The sequence below is a fragment of the Dermacentor albipictus genome, chromosome 1, assembly GCF_038994185.2.
Source record: "Dermacentor albipictus isolate Rhodes 1998 colony chromosome 1, USDA_Dalb.pri_finalv2, whole genome shotgun sequence".
NCBI classification, from domain to species: Eukaryota; Metazoa; Arthropoda; class Arachnida; order Ixodida; family Ixodidae; genus Dermacentor; species Dermacentor albipictus.
The window spans coordinates 75531671-75554829 of NC_091821.1; the positions used below are offsets into that span (position 1 = coordinate 75531671).

The 23159-nt window shown below is 45.9% G+C and overlaps 1 protein-coding gene and 1 long non-coding RNA gene across 7 annotated transcripts in view; one reads left to right on the top strand and one right to left on the bottom strand.

Moving 5' to 3' along the window:
- Positions 1–23159, bottom strand: part of LOC135903970 (uncharacterized) — a 309023-nt gene that overhangs the window by 64266 nt on the left and 221598 nt on the right. For 4 of the 6 annotated variants that reach the window (XR_011507451.1, XR_011507453.1, XM_070522417.1 and 1 more), the window contains one exon: positions 13846–14228. The exons of 1 other annotated variant lie outside the window; for it this stretch is intronic. Coding sequence is in view for 2 of the 5 variants with exons in the window: in XM_070522417.1 (XP_070378518.1) it covers positions 13940–14228 (289 nt within the window). In the remaining 3 variants the exon portion in view is untranslated. Of the gene's footprint in view, positions 1–13845; positions 14229–23159 lie in introns of those variants that run through there. One more of the 6 variants, XR_010564974.1, reaches the window with a different exon arrangement.
- LOC135903971 (uncharacterized) overlaps positions 22555–23159 on the top strand; it is a 32454-nt gene continuing 31849 nt past the window's right edge. The window contains exon 1 of the long non-coding RNA XR_011507455.1: positions 22555–22577. This is a non-coding gene — a long non-coding RNA (uncharacterized lncRNA). The remainder of the gene's footprint in view (positions 22578–23159) is intronic.

The following is a 23159-nucleotide window of genomic DNA, read 5'->3' on the forward strand; positions in this document are numbered from 1 at the left end:
TGGAAGCGGCGGAGGTGTTCGCTCGCGTGCGTCTCGGCATGTATGTGCATGTGTGCGTGCGTGTATACCTGCGTATGTCTCCGTGCGTGCGTGCGTGCGTGCGTGTGTGCGTGCGTGCGTGCGCGCGCGAGACCGCCCCGCGGTACAGCGAGCAGGCTCGACGTAAAACGCAGCGGCAATGGTGGCGGGGCTCACTTTCGGCCAGATTGCGTCTTGGCGCCTGCGAGCCCCCCACCCTCCCCTTTCCCTCGTCTTCCCTAGCATCCCCGCGTGCGGAGAAAAGCCCGTCTGCTTGCCCGCGGGTGCGGCGGCATGGAAGAAACCGGCAGCAGCGCGGCAGCCGTTGCATGCGGGCAGGCATCTCCGCCTCCTTTCGGTTCCCTAACGGGCGGCCTGTGCAGTGCGCACGCCGGCCGTTTCGATTCGGACGGAACCGAATCCAGCGGGCGAAATTGAATTATACACCGGATGCGATTTGCTCTTCCCTCCAGCGGTCCCCTCCTCTTCCTAGCCCTGTTTTCCTTCTTCTTCGTCGTCGTCTTCTTTCTGCCGTCCGGCTGCGTTCGACTTCTGGCGGTTGCGCGGTGCACAGAATCTATATACACTGGCGAAGAAGTACGTCCGTCGCCGTTCGGAGAGCGGATCGCGCGCATCCTGCACACGCTTGGAGCTCCGAGCACCGTGCAACGCTCACTCGCGCATTTCGCGCGTAATTACTGCGCTTCGCACACAGGGTCGTGAGACTACAGAGATTCGGCAAAAAAGGAAAATAATTAATAACGAGAGAACTAAAACATTCAGGCTAAAAAAGAAATTCAAGTCGAGCGGCCACTTAAGTACCGAGTGGCATGCACTGTGTGTCATTTTCGCCTTATGCTCTTCTAGCCGCACTGCCGTAAAAGAAAAGAAAGCATCGCGAGCGATTCGCAGCGACGAGAAGTGAGCGATTACATTAAGAGAAATGTGAAGCCCTATATCCGTGACTTAATTTCGCGACTCAGAACTTGCGCGTTACATTTTCCAGGCACTCACTACCTTAAAGGTTTGGTTCCTTTCCGCCGTTTACATTTGCAATTACAAAGGCCGTCTCTCTCTCTCTCTCTCTCTCTCCGGGTGCAGCGCGCGGACCAGCGTGCATTCAGCGGCACTCCAGGCCCATGCAGAGCTCCTGGGATCCTTGATCTGGTCGCTGTATTTGTCTGAGGACGCTGCCCAGGTTTAGCTCCTTCGGCTGGATTGCGTCTGTGGCTGCGCCTGTAGCGCGTTCATCTTCTCCGCGCAAGAAGCTGCCGCGGCGGGCAACTTGTACTGCAAAGCAGACGAGCGTGCGGTATACATTACGGGCCTGCGCGGCTATTTCTCGTGGCGCGGGCGGCGTTTGAAATCTAATTTGCGGAACCTGCGTTATTGATACACCTGCCCGACTCGGAGACCACTCCCTGATATCGCCTCTTGAACGGAGCTGGCGCGTGGCTATATACGAGTGCACGCCCACCAGGTGTATTGCATCGCTGCGTCTTGCTCTGGTGGTAGCGCAGATACCCGGCCAGAATGGCATACCGGTGCCGCATGTATCTTGCTATGGCTATAAAGGCCTGAAGTGCTCTTCCAGATGTAATGACGGTGTGTTTTTTTTTTTATTCACGGATGGGCTGTCGCTGGAAACGGTCAAATTAGACGGCAACTCCAGCTAAAGCCAGTGCTCATAGCCAGAAAGTCGTTTCTGTCATGTTAACTTAGAGTCTCTAGATTTAAGAGAAAGTGCCTCTCGGGAGCAAGTTTCATCTGGCAAGAAAGGAAATGCAAGAAATAGTGTGCGTTGGCCCGTCCCACTATACAATGGCACATTATTCGCTTTACAGATATGTTCTACACGAAATCGAGGGCTCTCGAAAAGGGAGGCAGTCCAGCTGGCGGTCACCATACATACATTTGGGAGTCTCGCTAAAAGCACAGGAAGATCGCGCAGTGCACACTTAATTTTATGCCGGTGGCGGGCAAACCATGACAGCTTTGTGTACCTCAGAATATGCAAATGTTGAGAGCGTAATACCGTAATACAAAAAGAGGGAGACAATTAGTTTCGCTCTCTTCATGTCATAGGACACTCGAGCCTATACACATACCACCCTGCTTCAGTGCATACAAACACTTCCGAAAGCGGCCAGTAGATATTAATGGTATCACTTGTGGCGCACTATATAGTATGTGAGTTCCGAAGATAAGTTTCAAAGTGTCTCCAGAAGGCTAGCAAAATCGAAGATTTACAAACTCCCGTGTAGTACGCCACCGCAGGAATTATGGGCCATTTCGAACCTTGGTGCGTATTCGCAAAGGATACCGCATGCCAGTTTGGCTCACCAAAACAAACGCCGGCGAATTGTGACAGCGAAAACATAGCATCGGCGAGTGCTGCTGGCTGAATGGCAAACGTTTCTTACAAGCGAAAAGCGGTTTGAATTCGACCCCTTGTGCGAGCGACATGCGACGCTGCTGGAGTGAATTACGACAAGTCGGTGAATACAAATGGTCAAGTTATAGAATACGGCTGCCTGACTTGGCTGCTTCTACAGCCAAAAGATATTTGTCCATAAAACTTAAACGATCGATAAGACCTTTCGAAAGGCGCTTGTAGGCAACCTGCACCAAACAGTACCCGGTCGTATTCCCATGGCTGATTCAGTATTAGCAGGGCCCTTCAATACATTTTTATGGTTATGAAACTACCGCGTAACACTATGGGAGCGTTTCATATAGCGCCCGAAGTGGTCTCACCGCGGCGCTGGTGCATGACAGAAGGGCATCGCACTAGATCCGAGTCATTTTTCGAGCCATTCGAAATAGCAAGTTTCGAGGTGTACGTGATTTGCAGATTCTCCATTTTAAGCGTGTTATTGGCATTCGCAGCGCTATATTACCTGATTTATTTAAAATGCTTTTGAAAAAATGATATTTTCCCCAAGAGCACGCAAAATGATAGAGTGAGAGTAATTCGTAAAGGTGGAGATGAAAATAATTTATCAAATTACCATCCAGTATCGGTACTTCCAAAATTCTCAAAGCGTTTAGAAAAGATCATAGATGTGCGAATGTCAAATCGTGTCGAAAGCATAACTTATAACACTCAGCCAGCATGGTTTTCGGAAATCGTACGCCATCGAAACAGTGCTTCTGACTCCAAAAGAGCTTATTCTAAATTGTATTGAACAAAGCTGTTGCCATTGGGTATTTATGTGGACTTTTATAAAGCATTCGAAAGGATTAACCAATATATTTTACTCACCAAACTTTGCGTATATGGTTTTCGGAATGTGTTTCTTAATCTGATAAGATCCTATTTAACATTTTGTCAGCGACAGGTAGCAGTCATTGATCACTTATTGGATAATAAACTATTCCTGCAGGTATTCCTCAGGGTAGCATATTGGGCCCACTACTTCTTAATTTATACATTGACGACATTGTTATCATATAAGCGATAAACACGTTTTTGTTATATATGTGTACGACAATAGCCTATGTTTTAGAGGAACATGCGTGTCGGACATTCGAAACCAAGCAGATCCTTGTCTACACTTGTTACACCATTCGTCCCTATGTTTTTCGCTCCCAATCCACACAGCCAAAAAAAAAAAGATTCATTTTTGAGACCCAGCCACAATGTTATTCAATGTCACGTGACAGTTCTTAAAATAGGATCTGCCGTTATAGAAAATACACGTCGTGTTAAGAGCTGTGGTCTTCTCTTTGATGAACACCTATAGTGGAATGATCATGTTGATATTGTTGCAATAAGGAGAGAGAGAGAGAAAAGGGAAATACAGGGAGGTTGACCAGAAGTCAAGATCCGGTTTTCTACCCTACGGTGAGGGCAGAGGGGCGGAAGAGGTAAAGTGATAGGAAAGTAGAGCGAGAGAAAGAAAGAGAGCACAAATACACAATCACAGTCACATACCGTCACCGTATACCGTCACCACGCAGCACAGCAGCACTTGCAGCACTATAAACATCTGTTAGGCTACAGCCGCCTGTCCAGTTCTGTTGCCCTTAAAAAGTGCAACAGTGCCCTCGTCACGTTCTGCTGCGATGGTTTGTGATTTCGGCATTCTAAAATAAGTTCCTTTGTTAGAGGTCTTTGGTCGAATCGCGCTATCGCGATTTCGAGCAATTGTCTCTGTAAATTGTAGCGAGGGCTGTCACAGAGAAGGTGTTGAAGAGTCTCCTCGCTACCACAGTCACCACACGAGGTGTCGTCGGCCCATCCCATTCGGAATGCAAAGGACTTAGTGAAGGCCACTGCTAGCCATATTCGACAAAGCAGGGTAGCTTCGCGACGGCAGAGGCCAGCTGGAATGCAAAGGCGTAGAGGAGAGTCTAGGTTGTGCAGCTGGTTGTTTTGAAAACTTCCTGCGTTCCACAAGGAAAACGTGATATCACAGGAGAGCATTCGAAGTTTTCTAGCGGCATCTGTCCTTGATAACGGTATCAGCTCCTCTTCGTCGCCTTAACGAGTCAAACGAGCAGCGTTATCGGCGTGTTCGTTCCCTATGACACCGCAGTGACTTGGAAGCCACTGAAATGTCACGTGGTGTCCTTTCTCAGTCAAAGTATGGATTAGTAATAAATTTCAAGAACAGTAAGGATCCTCTCAAAAGGCAGAAATTTATTTCCTCAGTCTATCAAAAAACTGTTGTACTGCTCATTGTTTTGTTGTGTTATCAAATATTGTTTTCTGGTGTGGGATACTATTTCTTTTTCCAACACCAATAATTTATAAACAATTCAAAAAACGTACTGTACGCAATACTGTCAATACTGTGTTCGATTCAGCTTCCAAACTTATTTTTGAGGCACTTAACAATATGCCCATAACAGAATTGTACAACAATGGTATTCTGAAAACATAAATGTAGCGTTAAGAAAAATGTCTTTCTTGTTAAGCTAGCCAAGTTAAAACATAAAACACACACATACGATTCCCCAGCAGCTGGAGACTAATTTATACCAAAAATAAGTATAAATTATGGTCGACAAATTATTTCTTATCGATTACCATTGCTATTAAATTCATGGAATGATTATGTCCCTTAGGAGAGTGATTTGTTTGCTTTTGTTTATGCACCCATCCTTAGAGAGCAAGTTGTAAGATATTTTTCTTTTTAATTTTTCCTAGAGGACTCTTCTTAGTTGTTGCTACATCAATTACTACTTTGTGGCTATTTGTAGTCTGTCTGTCTGTCTGTACGTACGTACGTATGTATGTATGTATGTATGTATGTATGTATGTATGTATGTATGTATGTATGTATGTATGTATGTATGTATGTATGTATGTATGTATGTATGTATGTATGTATGTATGTATGTATGTATGTATGTATGTATGTATGTATGTATGTATGTATGTATGTATGTATGTATGTATGTATGTATGTATGTATGTATGTATGTATGTATGTATGTATGTATGTATGTATGTATGTATGTATGTATGTATGTATCCGTCCTTTGGTCCGTCCGTCCATCTGCTCTGCTCTGGTCGGGTCTCGTCGGGTCGGTCGGTCGGTCGGTTGGTCGGTCGCACGGACGCCATATGCATTCTTCAACTACTGCGCTAGGGTGGACTGTGATTATTGGCGTGTGAACAATGTTGGTGCAATGTGCAATTTGCCGTTTAGTTTCTGTACAGTACTAAAAATTGAAACGCGAACAATTTCAAAACTACTCCTATGCTCCTTTCTAGGTGCCCTTCCATTTGTAACAGCGGCTTAATTCAGACTTCAAAAGGTACACTTAGGAATAGCCCATGCTTATAAACTGGCTAGAGCTATTACACGTCGCATTCCCATGTAAATATGCGAAAAAGGCGTTTGTTGTTGTCTGTTGCTCTTCGAGTTACAATTTTTTAGCACTGCACTTTTCCCCATGTGGCAGCCGCGATGCTTTGTGACAATGACAATGACAATATTTGTTCTGCGCCTGCGTGTCCTGGTTGCAAGGGCACCAACGGAAAAGTATATCTGTCTTGTTTCCCTGCCCATACTATCTAGCCACCGCACTACCGACGCTTACCTACGAGAAAAGTGGAAGCGAGGCATCCCGCAGCTAGGTAATTCCGGCTTCACGCTTGACTTCAAACACCTTCGCATGTGTGAAAAACGCTTGGCGCCCAAGACGTTATTCGTACAGACGGGCACACAGTGGAAGAAAATGTATCGCTGCAATGTAAAGGATCTAGCTCAGAACAGACACCAATGTGAGGATTTATGAAGGCCTGCCAGCTTGCTTTTCTAAGCTGAAAGAACAGCCTCGCTCAATGACACTGTATCATTCACTATAGCTGTTTGCAGTTACCGTCTAATAAATGCTTTATAATTGCAACCATTCTGCCCTAGCCTGCAATGGAATGCGTATTTAGCACATGCATGTCAGAATTTCTAATCGACTACGTTTTAAAATGAATATTTCCGACTGCAACTGAGCTGTCAACTCAAGAAAATGAGTTAACGAAGCTCTATTTTTCTCTCCTATCTGTCACCTTCATCTTGTTTGCTGCTATGAGGTTCTTGATGCACCATACTTGCCCAGTTACTACGTCATTGTGTTGATAAGCACACGGTCATGAGTTCCAGAGTCCCCCTCCGCCCAGGGTTGTCTATCACAGCCCTACTTCAGGACGTTAAACACCATAAATGAATGAAGGTAAAAAATGAATTCTTGTGACTGAGAGCAAGAATTTCTATATGTAGAGAGAGAGAGAGAGAGAGAGAGAGAGAGAGAGAGAAGCCATAAGGAAATTCCATATGTAAGTCACGCATATACTCCTTAGACCAAGCACACGCACTTTACGTGTCGCTCCGATCTCCGCAAAGGTAGGTTAATTTGCGGGGCACTTCGCTTTCACCTCTATGGGAGGTCGGTGACTTGGTAGAGCGTGGAGAACCACTATCGTGCGACAGCACGGACCGGAACGTTTTGTGCGAGCAACGCACAAAATGTCACAGGTCCCAGGTCCGTCACATAACGCTCTGGTCTATATTTTAAAGGCAAATGCAAAGCACGCTAAATAATTTTGCCTAAAGTTTCCATTGCACGTTCAGTCGGCAAACTTGCTGAAATAAAAGTGGAACAGGTGCCTTTTTTATTCGTGCCAAGAATAAGACATTGTCACCGTTTATCTTAAAAGAAATTCTGAAAGCGTAAGGTCGCTTCCTAACGAAACATTCTAAGTTGCTCATCGTGACCCTTAAAGGGGAGGCGTACGACATACTCAACTACTCGGACAATTACGTGTACATTGCACTGAATAAAGTTTTCACAATGTTTAAGTAACAGTGCGTCTTATTCTGTCTCCATATGCTAATGTCCGGTTGGCGAAGCACTCTTTTACACTCGGTCACTAGGGGAAAAAAATCTTGCTGGAAATAAATAAATTCAGGGAGCGAAGTCTCTTCCCTTGAAACTTGATTTCGAAGGATTCACCTTTCGCTCTTGGTTAAACTTCGCATTCAAGAATCCATAGTTTCATGTACACATACATGTCATTGCAGCTATCCTGGATCGGAATGGAGCCGGCAGGAACGCGTCTAGGAAATAGAGAGATAAAAAAAAGTAATGATAACTGGAGAGGTTAGCCTATAGCGATATAGGCCTGGCATGTTATTTTAGGTGTAATTATCGATGAGGAATTAGTATTATTATTTGTTTAGAAAACATATATACACAGCGGCGAGCAAGCTGTTAACTGCCATCAGAAGGGGCACAACCACTGATTACTCTTCAGAAAGGAGAAGGAGACAGAAACATAGAAATGTAATATAGAAAAGGAAAGAAAGAACAAGATGACCAATCTCAAAGAGTAAACTAGAACACACACGCACAGTATAAGTCACGTACAGCCGGACCAGTCACTGCAGCTCACGCTAGTAAAATGATGTTACTAGCGTATGTCAAGGATTGTTAGATAAATGCGGAATACGCGTTTGTTGATACATTTCGGAGGTGGAGACGCAGCTGGAGTAGCATGTTGAGAACTGCTAGCAATGAACATAAATAATGCCGCCATTTTTACCCGTCGAAAAAACGGATGATGAATCAGCCGATCAAGGAGCGATTGGCCGTGTGATACGTGGTGCATACGCTCGATATGATACAGAGCTCTCGATGAGGCATGAAGAAAATCGTGGAAAACACATACATACGCACGAAATGCACTTGCTCACAAGGAGAGCGCAATTGGTGTAACCTTCTTTGATGCGGTAAACTTTTTTTTTTTCCTTCGCACTATCTTACTCTCCGATTCCGAGAGGGAGACACTATGAGATACTCCTCCAAGTCGAAGGACGCTTATATTTATACATATCTTCATAATGTTGGCAAAGCGAAAAAAAAAACGAATGATAATACAACATGCCGCCGGCGCAAGGCGAATGCACAGCCTGCTTAGCACGCCTGCAGGATGCTACAAAATTAAGATTAGGAGGCGCTGTTCTTCTTGCCGACAGTTTCTTACGTGTTTCTTCACGGCTGTACATATATTGGCGGTGTTAATCAATGCCACTTGATGATCGTGCTATGGTGACAAGTGTGGAACAATGTGCAACATCCATTAAACCGCATCCCCCAAGTAGAACGTGGTCTTAGGAGCAGGCAATCACAGAATCGAGTCCCTTTCCGTGCAACGGCCAAAAATTTGTGTAACTAACGAACTCAAGTATCCGTTAGACAAGTAAATGCAATAGAAAGCTAGCATACTTCAAGACCAAAGAATCATACTGGAAGTGAACTTACTTTTTAATTGTAGTGTCTAATAATTGTAGAGAAGGGTTAGGCTTTAATCAATATTCATAACGTTGAAGAGAGATTTTAGCTTCGCTCCCTGTTAGCTTTATACGGTAGCTGCCTATAATGACATTGAGTAGAAAGACGCGGCGGTGTTGCAACTTGTTTGTGGGCGCCGAGAAAGCGTGCACTGCTGACTTCATCACTTTAACACGAGGAGGCCGAGGGCTGCGTGAAACAGAAAGCATGTACTGACATTGGCGCAGAAGCGCAAGCCTTGCAGTCTTCCGTTTTTGATCAGCATTTTCGTGCTGTGAAATCGGACCATATCCGACTCTCCGTCCTCACGGACAGAAGGCCAATCTCACGGAACCGCCGCCCCATCCTTCGCCCATGTGAGGCGAGGCGGCAGCTGCGAAGTGACAGCGCCATCCTGCCGCACTCCGCGACCGCAAGCCGCACCGCGAATGATCCAGCGCGCCCACTCAGCGGCCCTTTGTCGGGTGGCTAGTTTTGACAGCTGAGTGCCTCTCCACGGCCCGTCGTGCATGTTCGGTACACCGCAGCGAGTCTGTCTTTTTTTTTATTTCTGGTTTTCGCTTTGAGCTCTCTGTTTACTTTCGCGAGCACATCTGGTGCGCCATCATCGCTCGCTATTGTGAATGGAAATTGCTCTCAGTTCTGCATACAACGTCGCTCAGATATAGTGTACGGACAGCAGCAGCGCCAAAATGCAGAAGCTGCTAGCTTCGCCGGGTTCGCATGCATCCAAGCGACGGAGGAGATGAGAGACCGACACGAATATAGTGCGCTGGTGCCCTGGAATATAATGAGTCTGGTGTGCGCTGGCGCCACCTTTTGGTGAACGCATTTTAGCATTTGCTAACGAAGGCCTTGGATTCACTCACGAAATACGAAATTAACAAGAAATTAACAACCGTACTTAACACCCAAAATTAACAATCCTGTGGCAGTGTGAAAGCTAATGGCTAATGTGTAAGGTGTACTTGAGGCGCTGTGTTAAGAATAAGTGAAGCGTACGAAAATAGAGGTCAGTGTTAATTGCTCGTGGCACTCGCAACTCAACCGAGCGTGATATTTCGCTGATAAGCTTATAACTCAGTCAGTAAGGCGACAATTTCTAAATAAAGAAGTCGTTATATTGATTTCCTACTCGACCGACAGTGCGCAGCTAGCTTTGCTTTGCTTTGCCCTGCTTTGTTATATGCGATGGGCAGTGGTGAACGAGTCGTTTAGCGACACCGATGAGACCCAGCGAGAGCTTGGCTGGAAATCAGTGTACACCACAAATCGGCATTTCATGTTTGAAATGTAACTGCGGGTTCTAGCACTCCACGATCCCGCTCTTCTTTGCCTTCAATGTTGTCATTTCAAAATATCAACTCTTACTTAGGGAACGAATAAAAAATTAACAGAAAGCTCACTCAAAACGCTCGCACGAACCCCACAAATATACAAGATGTCTGTGCAATCATTGTTGTGATCGTTATGATTGTTACGTTGTGATTGTTATGAATCATTGTAATGATTCTTCTGGCTAATATAAGTAGCAAAAAGAAAAAGCCAGGGACTGTTACCGTGTGACCACATGTAATCTTCAGTCACACATGATTCAATTTTATTTGAACACTCTATATACGACCGCTCTACAAAGTCTGCATTTCTTTAAAGGGTTGCGGGAGACACGCACATCCCGCACGACCGCGTGTAGTGATCAAACAAGGCTGCCAGACACAAGCGTTGCCGAAGCTGCGGCAGCTGTTGCAGCCATTATTTGCTGATGCTTAGGCCCCCACCAAACCACGGCCGTGTAGTACGTGTTCGCGCTCTTCCACTCCCCTGGCGTCGGTGACTTTGACGCCAGTACTCTTACTAGGAAGAACCGCATAAGGCCATGGATATAAGTCGCCGTAGGCAGTCGGTGGGCCTGCGTTATAGAAGAAAAACGTTTCGCTAAAAGCGTCGCGTTCGTGCTGCACGGGTAGCGTATCTCGATACCCCTTTAGCACCGCGTGTCCCCGGACGCCGGCACCACTTCGGACCCAAACAGCAACCGCGCCTCCTTCTCTCTCTCCCAACGTGGGCTCAGCTCCTCGTCACTTGGAGTGGTTTTTGTCGGCGTGCCACACCGAGAGCCTCGTAGGAAAGCCGCGTTCCCATGAGGAATCCATCGCGGACCCGCCGCACGGGAGAAGAAGCGGAACCGGCGGCGCAGTCGTCGTCCGCACGCGCGGCCAGCTGAGCGTGTCAGGGGAAGGAGTGTGCAGCCGCACGTGCTCCCGCGGACGCGCCTGCACATCGCCGCCGCCGTGCACACGCCAGGGGCTCCGGCAAATCCCCGGCGAGCGACGGCGACGCGGTGCGGGTCGCGGCGCTCTTCGCCGGGCGCGCCGCGTGGAACACGCGCGCCTGCTCGCCGTCTCCCGCCGCTCGTCATTTAAATACCACGTTCGTTAATTTTCAGCTGCGCCGCTCGCATTTGTACGTTCGCTGACGAGTGACGCCCTCCACTCGGATTCGAGAGAGTGCCGAGTCGAGCGCGAGGTTGAAATTAATGAGGCTCTCTGTATGCGCCGCCGCGTGCGGGCGACCGGTGCGACTCGCTTATTCCAATGACGCCCTGGCTCTCTCTCTTCAGTCAGACTGATTCTTTTTTTTTTCTCTCTCTCTGCCTCTCCGCTTCTCTCCTGTTCTACACTTTTACCCGTAGTTCGTTTGTCACTTTGTAATTGAAGCGAAACGCAAAAAGAAAGAAAACGAAATGAAACGACAATGGGGAGGCGCAGAAAGGGTTTCGCGACGTGACTCATGAGCTGGCGTCGACGTGTTGCCGGAACGTGTCGCTCGAGCGTCTCGTGCCCCACCGCGTGGTTTCCGGCAGTGGTGCGGATGGGCGGGTAAACAGGCGTGTAACCAGACACGCCGGGCTCTGTGTTCTTCTTCGCGCCTTCTGCGCAGGGAGTCGCTCGCACCGGAACTTGTGCTTCCCTTCTCGTCACGCTCGTGTTTTGCGGCCAGCGGCTCGATCCTCAAAGACACGCGGACTGGCACCCCAGCGTGGTGTTTGTTCCTTAATTTCATCTCTCTCTATTCCCGGCTGATCCCTCGTAGCGTGCAAGCGTGTGCGCGTGACTTCAGAGAGGTCGGGGGTGGAGAACGAACAGCTGCCTTTTTTGACGCCATCGGCGAGATACCGCGCTTACACTGTGAAACGGAACTTGCTCCACGAAAGGAATTAACTAGAAAAACAATTCGGTCCTTTTATGACGCAAGCTCCCAGCACTGGGCGAGAAAGTTTCAAATAGTGTTGCTTGCTCGTCAAAAGTTTGTGAACAAGGAACAATGCGTGTCATGCCATTCGCGCGCTTTGACGTAATTTATGAAATTTTTGAGCGTTTGCACATAAAGCCTTTCATATACGCGATAACGCTTCGTGGACGAAAACAGGCGTATGTCAAGCGTAATGCCGAGCGAAATTTTGGGTGTTGTCTCAGAATTATTTCTAACTCAACTAGGTTTGAGCACTAATCTGCTTGAACTTCGCTATAGACATATGCGCCGTGAAACGAGTAATTCAAAATGTATTTATTTAGTTCTTGTTAATGAAAACTTAACTAGGGATAGTCGCACAATTCCTGCTGTATGTCGGCACGAAGGATGTGTTGTCAAAAAGCAAAAAGCAAGGAATATATTCCTTTTAATCTCTTCTGTGCTGTTAGTAAGATTTACTTGAAATCGTGCTTGAAACAAGTGCTCTCGGATACCGTGCTTGGAGTGCCGGCTGAAAAACCCCACATATGGTGCAAATTATCCGGATCCCCTCACCATGGCGTCACTTATAGCCCGCGAGTTGCTTAAGCACGTGAAGTCAGAACACTTAAGCTGCTACTTTGCACCCACCGCGGTGGTTTAGTGCCAATGGCATTGCCCTGCTGAGGTCGTGGGTTCCATTCAGATCGCGGTGGACGCATCTCAACGGCGCCAAAATACAAATATGCTCGTGCACTTAAATTTAGGTGCACCTTAAAGAACACCGGGTGGTCAAAATTAACCCGTTGTCTCCCACTACGGCATGCCTCATAATGGCACGGAGGATCCAGAATTTAATTTTGCAATTTCTTTCACTGCTAAATGTTCGACTAACTTTTATTTTTCTACACGTTTACATGTTCGGTACGTTTTCAGACATGTAGGAACAGTCATCCTTCTATTTTATGTTCGAAGGGAAAGCATGTATTTCCGAAAGCATGTCATAGCGTCGTGCTTTTCTTCGTTTTAGGGACTCCGGAAATTCGGCACGGCTTTGTGCCACTATTCATTGCATTTTATTTGTATCTTTTGACATGTCCTTTCATTGTTATATCAATTTTCATAGATGGCTTGCTCCGTTTTTATCCTTACCTAACAGCTGATTTGAATGCCTCAGCTATATTCCTATAAAAGGGGGGGGGGGGGTATATTGTTCAGTCAGACATGATAGAGAAAATATAATAATAATAATAATAATATTTGGGGTTTTACGTGCCAAAACCACTTTCTGATTATGAGGCACGCCGTAGTGGAGGACTCCGGAAATTTTGACCACCTGGGGTTCTTTAACGTGCACCTAAATCTAAGCACATGAGAGAAAATATAGGCACCGTACTAGCAATATTGATAGACATCGCCGTAATTCAACAAAGACGGGAGACGCAATATCCCGATTATAAGACTATATGGACGTAATTAGCTCCAATATATGTTCATCAGACTGCGATGTTCGAGCGAATAAGTCGGAGATTTGGGAGCGTATTCACTAACGTTTTCTTTAATAATCTATTCTTCTCTCCCTTAATCAATGGTTCAGGGATGACTCCCACACCACCGCGCCGCCGTATATCGCTCGCATCAGCAACTGGCTTCGCATCGTGATAGGAAACGAAGATCGAAAACTGAAATGGAACGCTCGAAAATGCGAGCCCTTGATTACCTTCCCACCGTAACTAGGTCAGTTAAAGAAAACCACCGCTTCATTCGCTTCGTCTGTCTACTGCTGTGTTTGCCTTGTCTGCTAGAGATCAGCAACGTTGGCGCTTAACGAGAATAAACTAGCGTGGCAGATAATCCACAAACAGCTTAGTTCAGTCCCAGAACCTCGTCACGCTATAATGTCACGCAAAATTCGCTTCACTTCCTCTTTTCCTTTGACGAATGGGAGCACGGCCAGCTCAGCAGCGCGTGCTGTAGTGATTGCACACACAAACACACACACGCGCCTCGTGAACCGGCTCAGATCTTGTTGTAACACAACAAAGCCTCTACACAAGTCGAGAGGCGCAGCTTCGGGGTTACCAAGTGCCACCTGCCACGCCCGTGCATCGGTGTATGTCTGCACCAACTGCGGTTGTAGCACTGTGAACGGCACGGAAGGCCGGTCTTGTGTCCACCTGCACGAACAGATCCGGCTGGCTGTTAGTAGGGGACCGTGTCAACAGCATAGAGAGAACGCTCGAGCGGCAGCCATCAGTGCGAGATTAGGCGCTGAAAGGGTTGGAAACTGTCGAGATTGCAGCGCTCGGTCGTCTCTGAACAATCACGCTCAGTGTGCGCTACAACGCGAAAGCGCGTGGCAGAGTGGTCGCGCGTTGTAGCTCATACTGAGCGCGATAGTACGTTGTGGAAAATCACTAATCCAGCGTCCAACTTTGCCAATGTTGAGGGGGTTCTAGCTCGTAGTTAAACACACGCGCCCACACGCAGTCGAGCAGTAACACGGATGAGGTGAGCAGTGAAAGCGTTTCTTGGAGCATTTGTAGTTTTATGTCTTGAACGTGGCCTTAGTATCATGCCCGCTTCACTGCGGTTGACTTACCACGCGTTCGCTCCACAGGGAATAGGGGCTATTGGATTCTCGTGAATCGGGGGCACAATTTATAGTTCTTTGTTAGTAATTGCTGTTTTTTATTGGGGCGCCGTCGCTAACATTATGTCCAGCATTGCAATCAGCTGTCATCTCGCTTTACGAAGATATTTAGTGTGATAACATTTTTGTCAATAAGAGTCCAGATAACACTTTACTGCCCGAGTTAACGACCCGTATATCCACTCAATCTCGTAGTTAATGAGGGTGGCTTGTTGGGCGAGTTGGTACATGGTACTTTGTAAGGGTATGCCACGACGGGTATGCCAACGGAAAGAATAACTAGAAAATATCGTGAGGCAAGACAAAAAAAAAAGGAAAAGGAAGGGTGCTGGTACCCTTCCTGTTCCTGGTACCCTTCCAGGTACCCTTCCAGCAGCCTTCCTGCTTCCTGTTCCTTTCTCTGTGTCTTGCCTCATGATGTTTAAGACGAAAGCCTTAAGTGGCTCGTTGCAATGGTTCGTACCCGAAAAAAGCGACGTGTAGTCCAGTGAGACAAATAATATCATAATCAGGAATGGCTCATACCCCCGTAAGCAAGCAAAGATGCAATGGTTGAATATGAATGAAGAAACGGAAGAAAGAACCAAGGAAAGAAAACGAAAAAAAGCAACCGAAGAAAGAAAGAAAGAAAGAAAGGAAAGAAAGAGAGAAAGAAAGAAAGAAAGAAAGAAAGTAAGAAAGAAAGAAAAAAGGAAAGATGGTAAGGAAAAGGGAACGAAAGGGAGAGAGAGAGAGAGAGAGAGAGAGAGAGAGAGAGAGAGAGGCAAAGGAAAGACAGGGAGGTTAACCAGAGATTATCTCCGGTTGGCTACCCTGTACTGGGGGAGGGGAAAGGGGATGCGATAGGTGAGAGGGAGAAGGATTAAAAAAAAAGAAACTACACACACACGCACGTACACACAAACTGTTTCTGTTCACTGTTGACTTCACTGTTGACTTCACTGTTGACTTCACTGTGGGAACGAAAGGGAAATAACTAAAGAACCTTTAGGCAGTGGATTAGGTGCTCGCATGTGTCGTTGAGGAGGTCAACCTATACAGTGCAATACGCTTACTTCACACTGCGACTCGGTATGTCTAGGCCTGACCCCTCCGAGCATATAACTTAATGCATTAGCACTTGTGCAGCAAGCTTTTGCCTTCACGAGTTACAGGAGTGTAACACGTTTCCGGATCATTTCTAGTTATTGTTTCCGTTTGCTGGTATACCCTTAGATTCTCGTGGTGATGGCAATGAAAATCAACGTTCCACCATCACCATAACCTTTATGACCACCGCTATGAAATACCCCAAGTCTATTAGGCTATGACTCAGGCAACTAATGTCCGCTTTGCAAGATGCTAGACATCACCAACACATTTCGGTACTCAAAGGCAGTAACACAAGGACAAGGTGCAGGACGCACGAAGTGCCCTTGTTTCTTTAAGAGCAGCGAGAGAGAGAAAAGAATTTAATTATAACTGTAGGGTGTCATCTTGCGGTTAAATTCCTGGTATCTATTACATATGACTAAGGTAAAATATAGGGAAATAAATAAAATATTTTAAAATATTAAGATGTGATCAAGAAAAAAAATATTAAAAAGCTGTAAGGACACTAATGTGTGTCAGAAAAAAAAGGAAATACAAATAAGAGACATACGTGAACGGAATATACTCTACGGGATTTGATTAAGGCCTGTGTCGCGTAAAAAAAAATAGAAAGTGCCTTTGCTACGCGCAAAGCAGCAGTAGTAGCATTACCCAAGGTCTTAGAACATCTTGCAGTTCAAAGCGTGTATCGCGACGGAAGTTTAACGAACGCTCGAAGTCATTTCTTAACTTCTTATAGCTTGAGTTTTTTTAGAACGCAGCTCACAGGCGCCCGTTCCTGCAGCGAGCGTCGGCATCGGCTGCGTAACCGAGCGAACGAGCACAGCGAAAGATGAAAGAGCGAACGCGGAGCGGCAGATGAATGACGCGAGCCGCGAACGGCGGAGACCAATGAGAGCGGCCCAGAGATTACACTGGAACCTTTCGACGAGCCATGTATAAAAGCCGACGCGCTTGACCCACGGATCACATTTTTCGACGGTCGCCGACTCTGCTACATGTCTCTGTCAAATTCTTTGCCTCAATATATCGCGAAATGTAAACACGTATAGAGCTGCGCTCAAGTTTCGCATTTGGGAGCATCGCAATCATCGCTGAATCTTTTTCGCCTTAACAAAAACACTCGAATTGCAGTTAGAAATACTTGTATCGGAGGTAACAATACCCAAAATTACTCTCACACCATTTGCTACCGGGGATGAGATTTCTAGACTCCTTAAAAAAAATTGAAATGGGCATCTAGTACAACACAATGGCTTTATATTCGCAGGTTTTCGCATTAAACAAACTCAGTATTGACAGATGAACAGTCTCGCATATTATGGCAATCTGTAAAACTCTTGGTGTCGCATAGGTGCCGACTTAAATTCATGCACCTCAATGAATGCAGCTGCACGAGTTTTTGTTTTATTGAACCGTCGTGGTTGCTTAGTGGCCTTGACGTTGCGCTGCTAAGCACGAGGTCGCGGGTTCAAATCCCGGCCACGACGCCCGCATTGTGATAATGCAAGAACACCTGTGTACTTAAGGTGGACGTTAAAGAGCCCCAGGTGGTCAAAATTAATCCGGAGTCACCGCTGCGGCATTCGTCATAATCAGGTCTTTGTCTTGGCAGGTAAAACCCCACAATTAAAAAAAAATGGTTTCTTAGAGTGTTGGCCCTCGTTGGAAGCACCATGCGCAAAGCGCTGTCTTATCTCAGAGATGACGACACACTGACACGTTTTCGCTGGATGACCGCAGATAATGTCAAAATGAGGATTTCTATTTCTTAACCGTACCGTACGGATTTATCAACTCAGATTCGGTATGTTGCCAAATCACGACAACAGACCTAGTAGAGGTTAATAGCCGAGAACAATTGAGTACGAAAAACCAAGTAACCTAAATTTATGCATTTATGCATACGGACCGTTATCCTTGTGGACCTTCATTCTTACGGAATGCTTATTTTTGTGTGGTGCAGTGTTATGAGCTACGCCACCAAATTCCCGTTTCACTCTCAGTTTCACATGAACTTGAGCGGTTGGACGGGGAGCCACGCACGCTTCATCCCGCAACCTTAGAAGCCGGCAACACTGAACGAAAAAAAAAAAACAAGGAACAATCCTTGTCTTTTTATCTGTCCCACGTAAAGTGCAAAAAAAAGAAACATCACTTTATTAGAGTAAAACATGCGTAAGGCGTGTCAGAACAGTCAGTTCAAGACAGCCTACGGCGCGGTTTATACGTTTCGACACCGTATGCGACACTAAACAAAGGGCTCAGAGAGAAAGCGCAACGTAGGAGTGGGCCAGCCATATCGCGTCCCGGATCTATCCATGTCAGGGTCACGCTGTCACATGGTGCAGCTTTCATCTTCGTCGGTGCGGACAGCTAACGCATGATCGATTCCGATAAGCTCGTTCGGTTGTTGCAAGTGCCCCCCGCATGGTGGCCTTATAACTGCGTTCGCGGAGCGCATGCCACGCTAGCGTGAGAGCCATGGCCAGGCCGTTGAGCCCTTTGAGGAATAATTATCGCGACACGCCATCTTTGTGCCACGTGATCCGGCAGCTGGGAAATTCACACCTCTTTGTGACTTGATCTGTGAGTCGCGGGGGAAAGCGCAACGCATTCAGCGCTCCCGCGGCCTCCCCTCGACGAACGGTTTTCCTCCCCGCCTGGGGCTGTCGCATCAGTTGCTTTGACAGGCGTCTGCGGTTTAGCATGGACGTACCTGTCTTTGTCGCCCCAACTGTCTTTTGCAGCCAAGAACACCGTATCACCATAATATACAGTTTCTTTCTTTAATATGTTTTTCTTTTTGTAATCTGTAACTTAGACATCACGAAAATATATTCTTTAGTAAGGACACATTCTCATCAAGTGTTTAAATTATGGAGTTTTACGTGACAAAACCATTTTCTGATTATGAGGCACGCCGTAGTGAAGGACTCGGGAAATTTTGACCACCTGGGGTTCTTTAATGTGCACCTAAATCTAAGTACACGGGTGTTTTCGCATTTCGCCTCCTTCGAAATGCGGCCCCCCGTGGCCGGGATTCGATCCCGCGACCTCGTGGTCATCAAGTGCTTTAAACCGAGTGTTAAATCAAATGTTTCAAGTACTTTAAACCCGGAACAAGATCGCACTAAACCGACTTCTTTGCTGCATCATTTCTTATGCCACGGCAAATTTTTTAAAAATAATAAAAAAAGACCGTTGCTGGTTTAATAGATTCTATAGCAGGCCGATGATATGTCGCTTCCGCTGGATTCATGGAAATGAGACATTTAAATTGCAGTCCCAGATATTGCACCGCAATGCAGATGACCTATAAAAGAATATACGTGTTTCTAGTCTATCCCTCATGTCGTGAATAAACAACTTGCATAGGCTTTCAAACCTCATTTATAACCCATTGCATGGTGCATGTCTTAATTGCAATTGCAACCTCTAATTTCCTCTTGTTCTTTTATTCCAACAGCAGATCAAAAACTCGAAACTGGATTTGCTGCGTCCATCTGTCTTTTCTATTGCGACGACGACTCTCGTCATCCGGTCAGCTCTTCAACGTCTCCATAAAGCGAAGAGAAACAGACTATGGTGTTGGGCTGCTGAGCACGAGGTCGCGGGATCGAATCCCGGCCATGGCGGCCGCATTTCGATGGAGGCGAAATGCGAAAACACCCGTGTACTTAGATTTACGTGCACGTTAAAGATCCCCAGGTGGTCGAAATTTCCGGAGTCCTCCACTACGGCGTGCCTCATAATCAGAAAGTGGTTTTGGCACGTAAAACCCCATAATTTAATTATTTTTTTAAAGAGAAACGAACGTAATCCAACACCGCCACTATGATTTAAATCGATGTCCTTCTGGTCATGCGCACTTGGGAGCTGGATGGCGCTAACCCCTGCGTTGTCGCATTTTTGGGTTTTTTTCGCTACAGTGAAGACAGAAAACTGAGGATATTGTACTACAGAGATACCACTACTAAAAACTAAAAATTCGCTCAAAGATAATGAACGCACACGCTTGAGTCCAAAAGTGCATTCAGTTCGGGGCATTCATGTCATTATGTTCCTGCGCAGCATGAACAGTTTGTACGTGAGCTGTAGTCTCACTACTAAATAGTAGATTGGCGGCCTTTCGACATGTCGATCGCACATTCACCTCCAGAGTCTGCATTGGCACGTAGCAGCATGAACATGTGATACTGAGCACCGTCACTATTTATAAAGGTCAGGAACCTAGTTTAGTATGGCGTGATGTCTTTCCCTATTTAAGTGTTCGTTGAACACAAAAGCAAAAATAGCATCCATACAGTCTATAAAACAGTGATCTATGGTCTCAGCACTTCGTTGACCACGACACAAAGTAGCTCCTCAAGCTTAACCAAGTCTTAACAGGAAGAGTTTCCGAGTGCAAGTTAAATATATTGTTTTTTCTCCAGGAAGTTCCAGGGTCTAGCCTACTGCATCCTGATACGGCCAACCCAAATCCCAAATAACGCGCACGATACGCTCTAAAAAAAGTTTACGCTCTTTGGGGTGTATTTCTGCCACACAACAATAATTGTCATCTGCCTTGCTCGCGTTTCGTTTATTGAAAACGCCGCGCCTGCTACTTTCTTGTCGGGAATGCTATGCCATACTGATAACGCGAATGCCGTTCGTTACTGGGAAGTACCAGGCTCGCAGCGTTAAAGAAAGGAAATGCGGACAAGACAGATGACGTTTATTGTTGTGTGGCAAGATACGACTCAAAGGGTGTAAACTTTTCTTAGAGTGTACTGTCAGGAAGAAGTGCGTCCAATAGCGCACAATATATTGTTTTACATCTACAACTCGCAGTGAAAATAATTGGTTATTATTATTATATAATTATATATATATATATATATATATATATATATATATACATATATATATATATATATATATATATATATATATATATATATATATATATATATATATATATATATATATGTATATATATATATATATATATATATATATATGTATATATATATATATATATATATATATATATATATATATATATATATATATATATATATATATATATATATATATATATATATATATATATATATATATATATATATATGCCTACGCTGTCCCGCAGCTCTGGCGCTTGGACATATATGCAAGTTATTGAGCGCCACACAGACTTTGAGATTGGAGGCGCCTGTAAATGCGTTTCGGAGGCTACAGCAGGCAACACCCTAGCGAACGAGCACGACATTGCGTGCATCGCAAATAAATTGTTCTTGCAAAGATTTCGGTGTTCACTCTAAAGCCTGCTACGGCCGCTATAAATGAGTCCAGAGCTCGAGGGATGGCTGAAGTCTGCTGATTTTTGTGTAAAGCCATCCGGCAATAGCTGCTAGCGTTTCTGGCCTACAAAATTAGTCTTCTGGATTTTCAACGCCACAAAAGGTTCCTAAAAATGCTACAGACTATAATATGATTTCAGAGAGTACTTACAGGGCACGCTCACTAATTTAGCTCAACAATGGTACCTTCGAGCTTCGCGCCCACGTACCTTGTACGTACTTGTGCCTTCCTGTTTTGTGTCTGAACTGATTCCTCTTGTTTTTTCCTGTGCCAAAACAGATGTACAAAAGCTACACAAATATGCTCGTTATTCATTGCATTCTATTCCTGTTCACTGGCTTTCAGCCTGCGCATAAACTCACAGAACCTCCATGGGCCTGCAGTCTGAGCCTTGCGTCCAGTGCGTACGGTGTCGTCACCTCCACGCAAATGGCGCAGCTGTAAAAACAACGGTTGCATACGAGGACCGTCGTCCATGTATTACTGCAGAGGGAGAGTGCCAGCGCTTTTATAACGCGCAGTAACGGCACGCTGGCTGTTCGGAGCCCCGGGAGAGGCGCGTTTAGGCAACACAATGAGTACTACGTTCGAGTAGCACCGCAGCATACACACGGCCGTTGGCAAGAAGTGCCTCTCGTGCGCGACAGAGCTGAGTGGCACCGCTTTCGCGAAAGAGCTGCGAAGAGCCGTACAAGTGCGGACCGCTCGCCTCGACGGCACCTGCGCTCTCCGGCTGACATCGTTAGCAAGCCGAACGAAGGGAGGACCGCTCTCCAGAGGGAGATGGTTGCAACGATGGAGCGGCCAATCTTCGGCCAGCTGAGCGGCAGAGCCGGACGACCTGTTGCGAGTTGCGTCGTGCTTGGTGCGACGATGGCGTTGTACTTGAGCGCTAAGTATGCTTAATAACCAGGCCTGAGTAGCGCTATAGGCAGGAAAGAGCCTCGCCTATGACCTGGAATGAAGCAATCAAGCAGGAAGTGTAGAAAAAGAAACAATTATTGCCTGCTTCGTCAGCACGTCTTCTACTTTAAAAGAGAAGATGAGTGATTTGAGGAAAGTTGAACGAATTATTATACCTCTATCAGCGGTTAAGAAGATAACAAGGGTGATGCTGAAAAAGCCGATAGACCCCCCCTTTTTTTTACTTAGGCGGAACTGTAGAGGTTCATTTGATAAGGGATTATTTCCAACCGCGCTTGTGTCGGATGAGCAGCCTCCTTGGCAGCGCACGTATGATGCGTCATTTCTTCTGAGCTCAGGTTCGTCGCACGCAAGCATCCAAATTAATGGGTGTTATGCATGCGTCACACACACGACAGCGTGGAACGCGCAAGGTTGGTATTGTACAAAATGTATCCTACGAACAAGACAATTTCTGTAAACTAATCCACCAAGCTGATGGTAAAGAAGACGAAGTCACCACACTTTCGCGGTAAGTTAACATCCGCAGGACGCCTATATTCACGTTTAAAAACGTAGAATTCCTACGATGATGACTTCGCGTTTAGGAGACGACAAAAACGCACGTGTTGCAGCGTACAGACCATCAGATGACGCCATGGAGAACTGCACTTGCGACCTTTCGAAGTTGCAGAAAGGCACACTATATGTTGATTCTTTAGGGAACGTTCAATGTTCTAGATGGCTGGCCCCAAGCTCATCCGAGAGCAGACCACTACGGAGTTTGTCAAAAGCCGCGTTATGGTCCGGGTATGTGAAAAACAAAAGAGATCATACCTGTTTTTCATCGTAATGCTTCGAACTCGTAGTTCTGCCTCGGTGTGTATGCGTGCTAAATCAGTTGTTTAATTAAAGTTGCGTTTATAGTCAGAGCTATCTTTCAGAGAAGTCGCTAGAGTTGACCGTCAATATGACTAACAAAAGGTTTAATAAGAACAGAAGTTCGTTAGTTGAGACATTACACTGCAGAATAACAAATTTAATTAAAAAAATTATGGGGTTTTACGTGCCAAAACCACTTTCTGATCATGAGGCACGCCGTAGTGGAGGACTC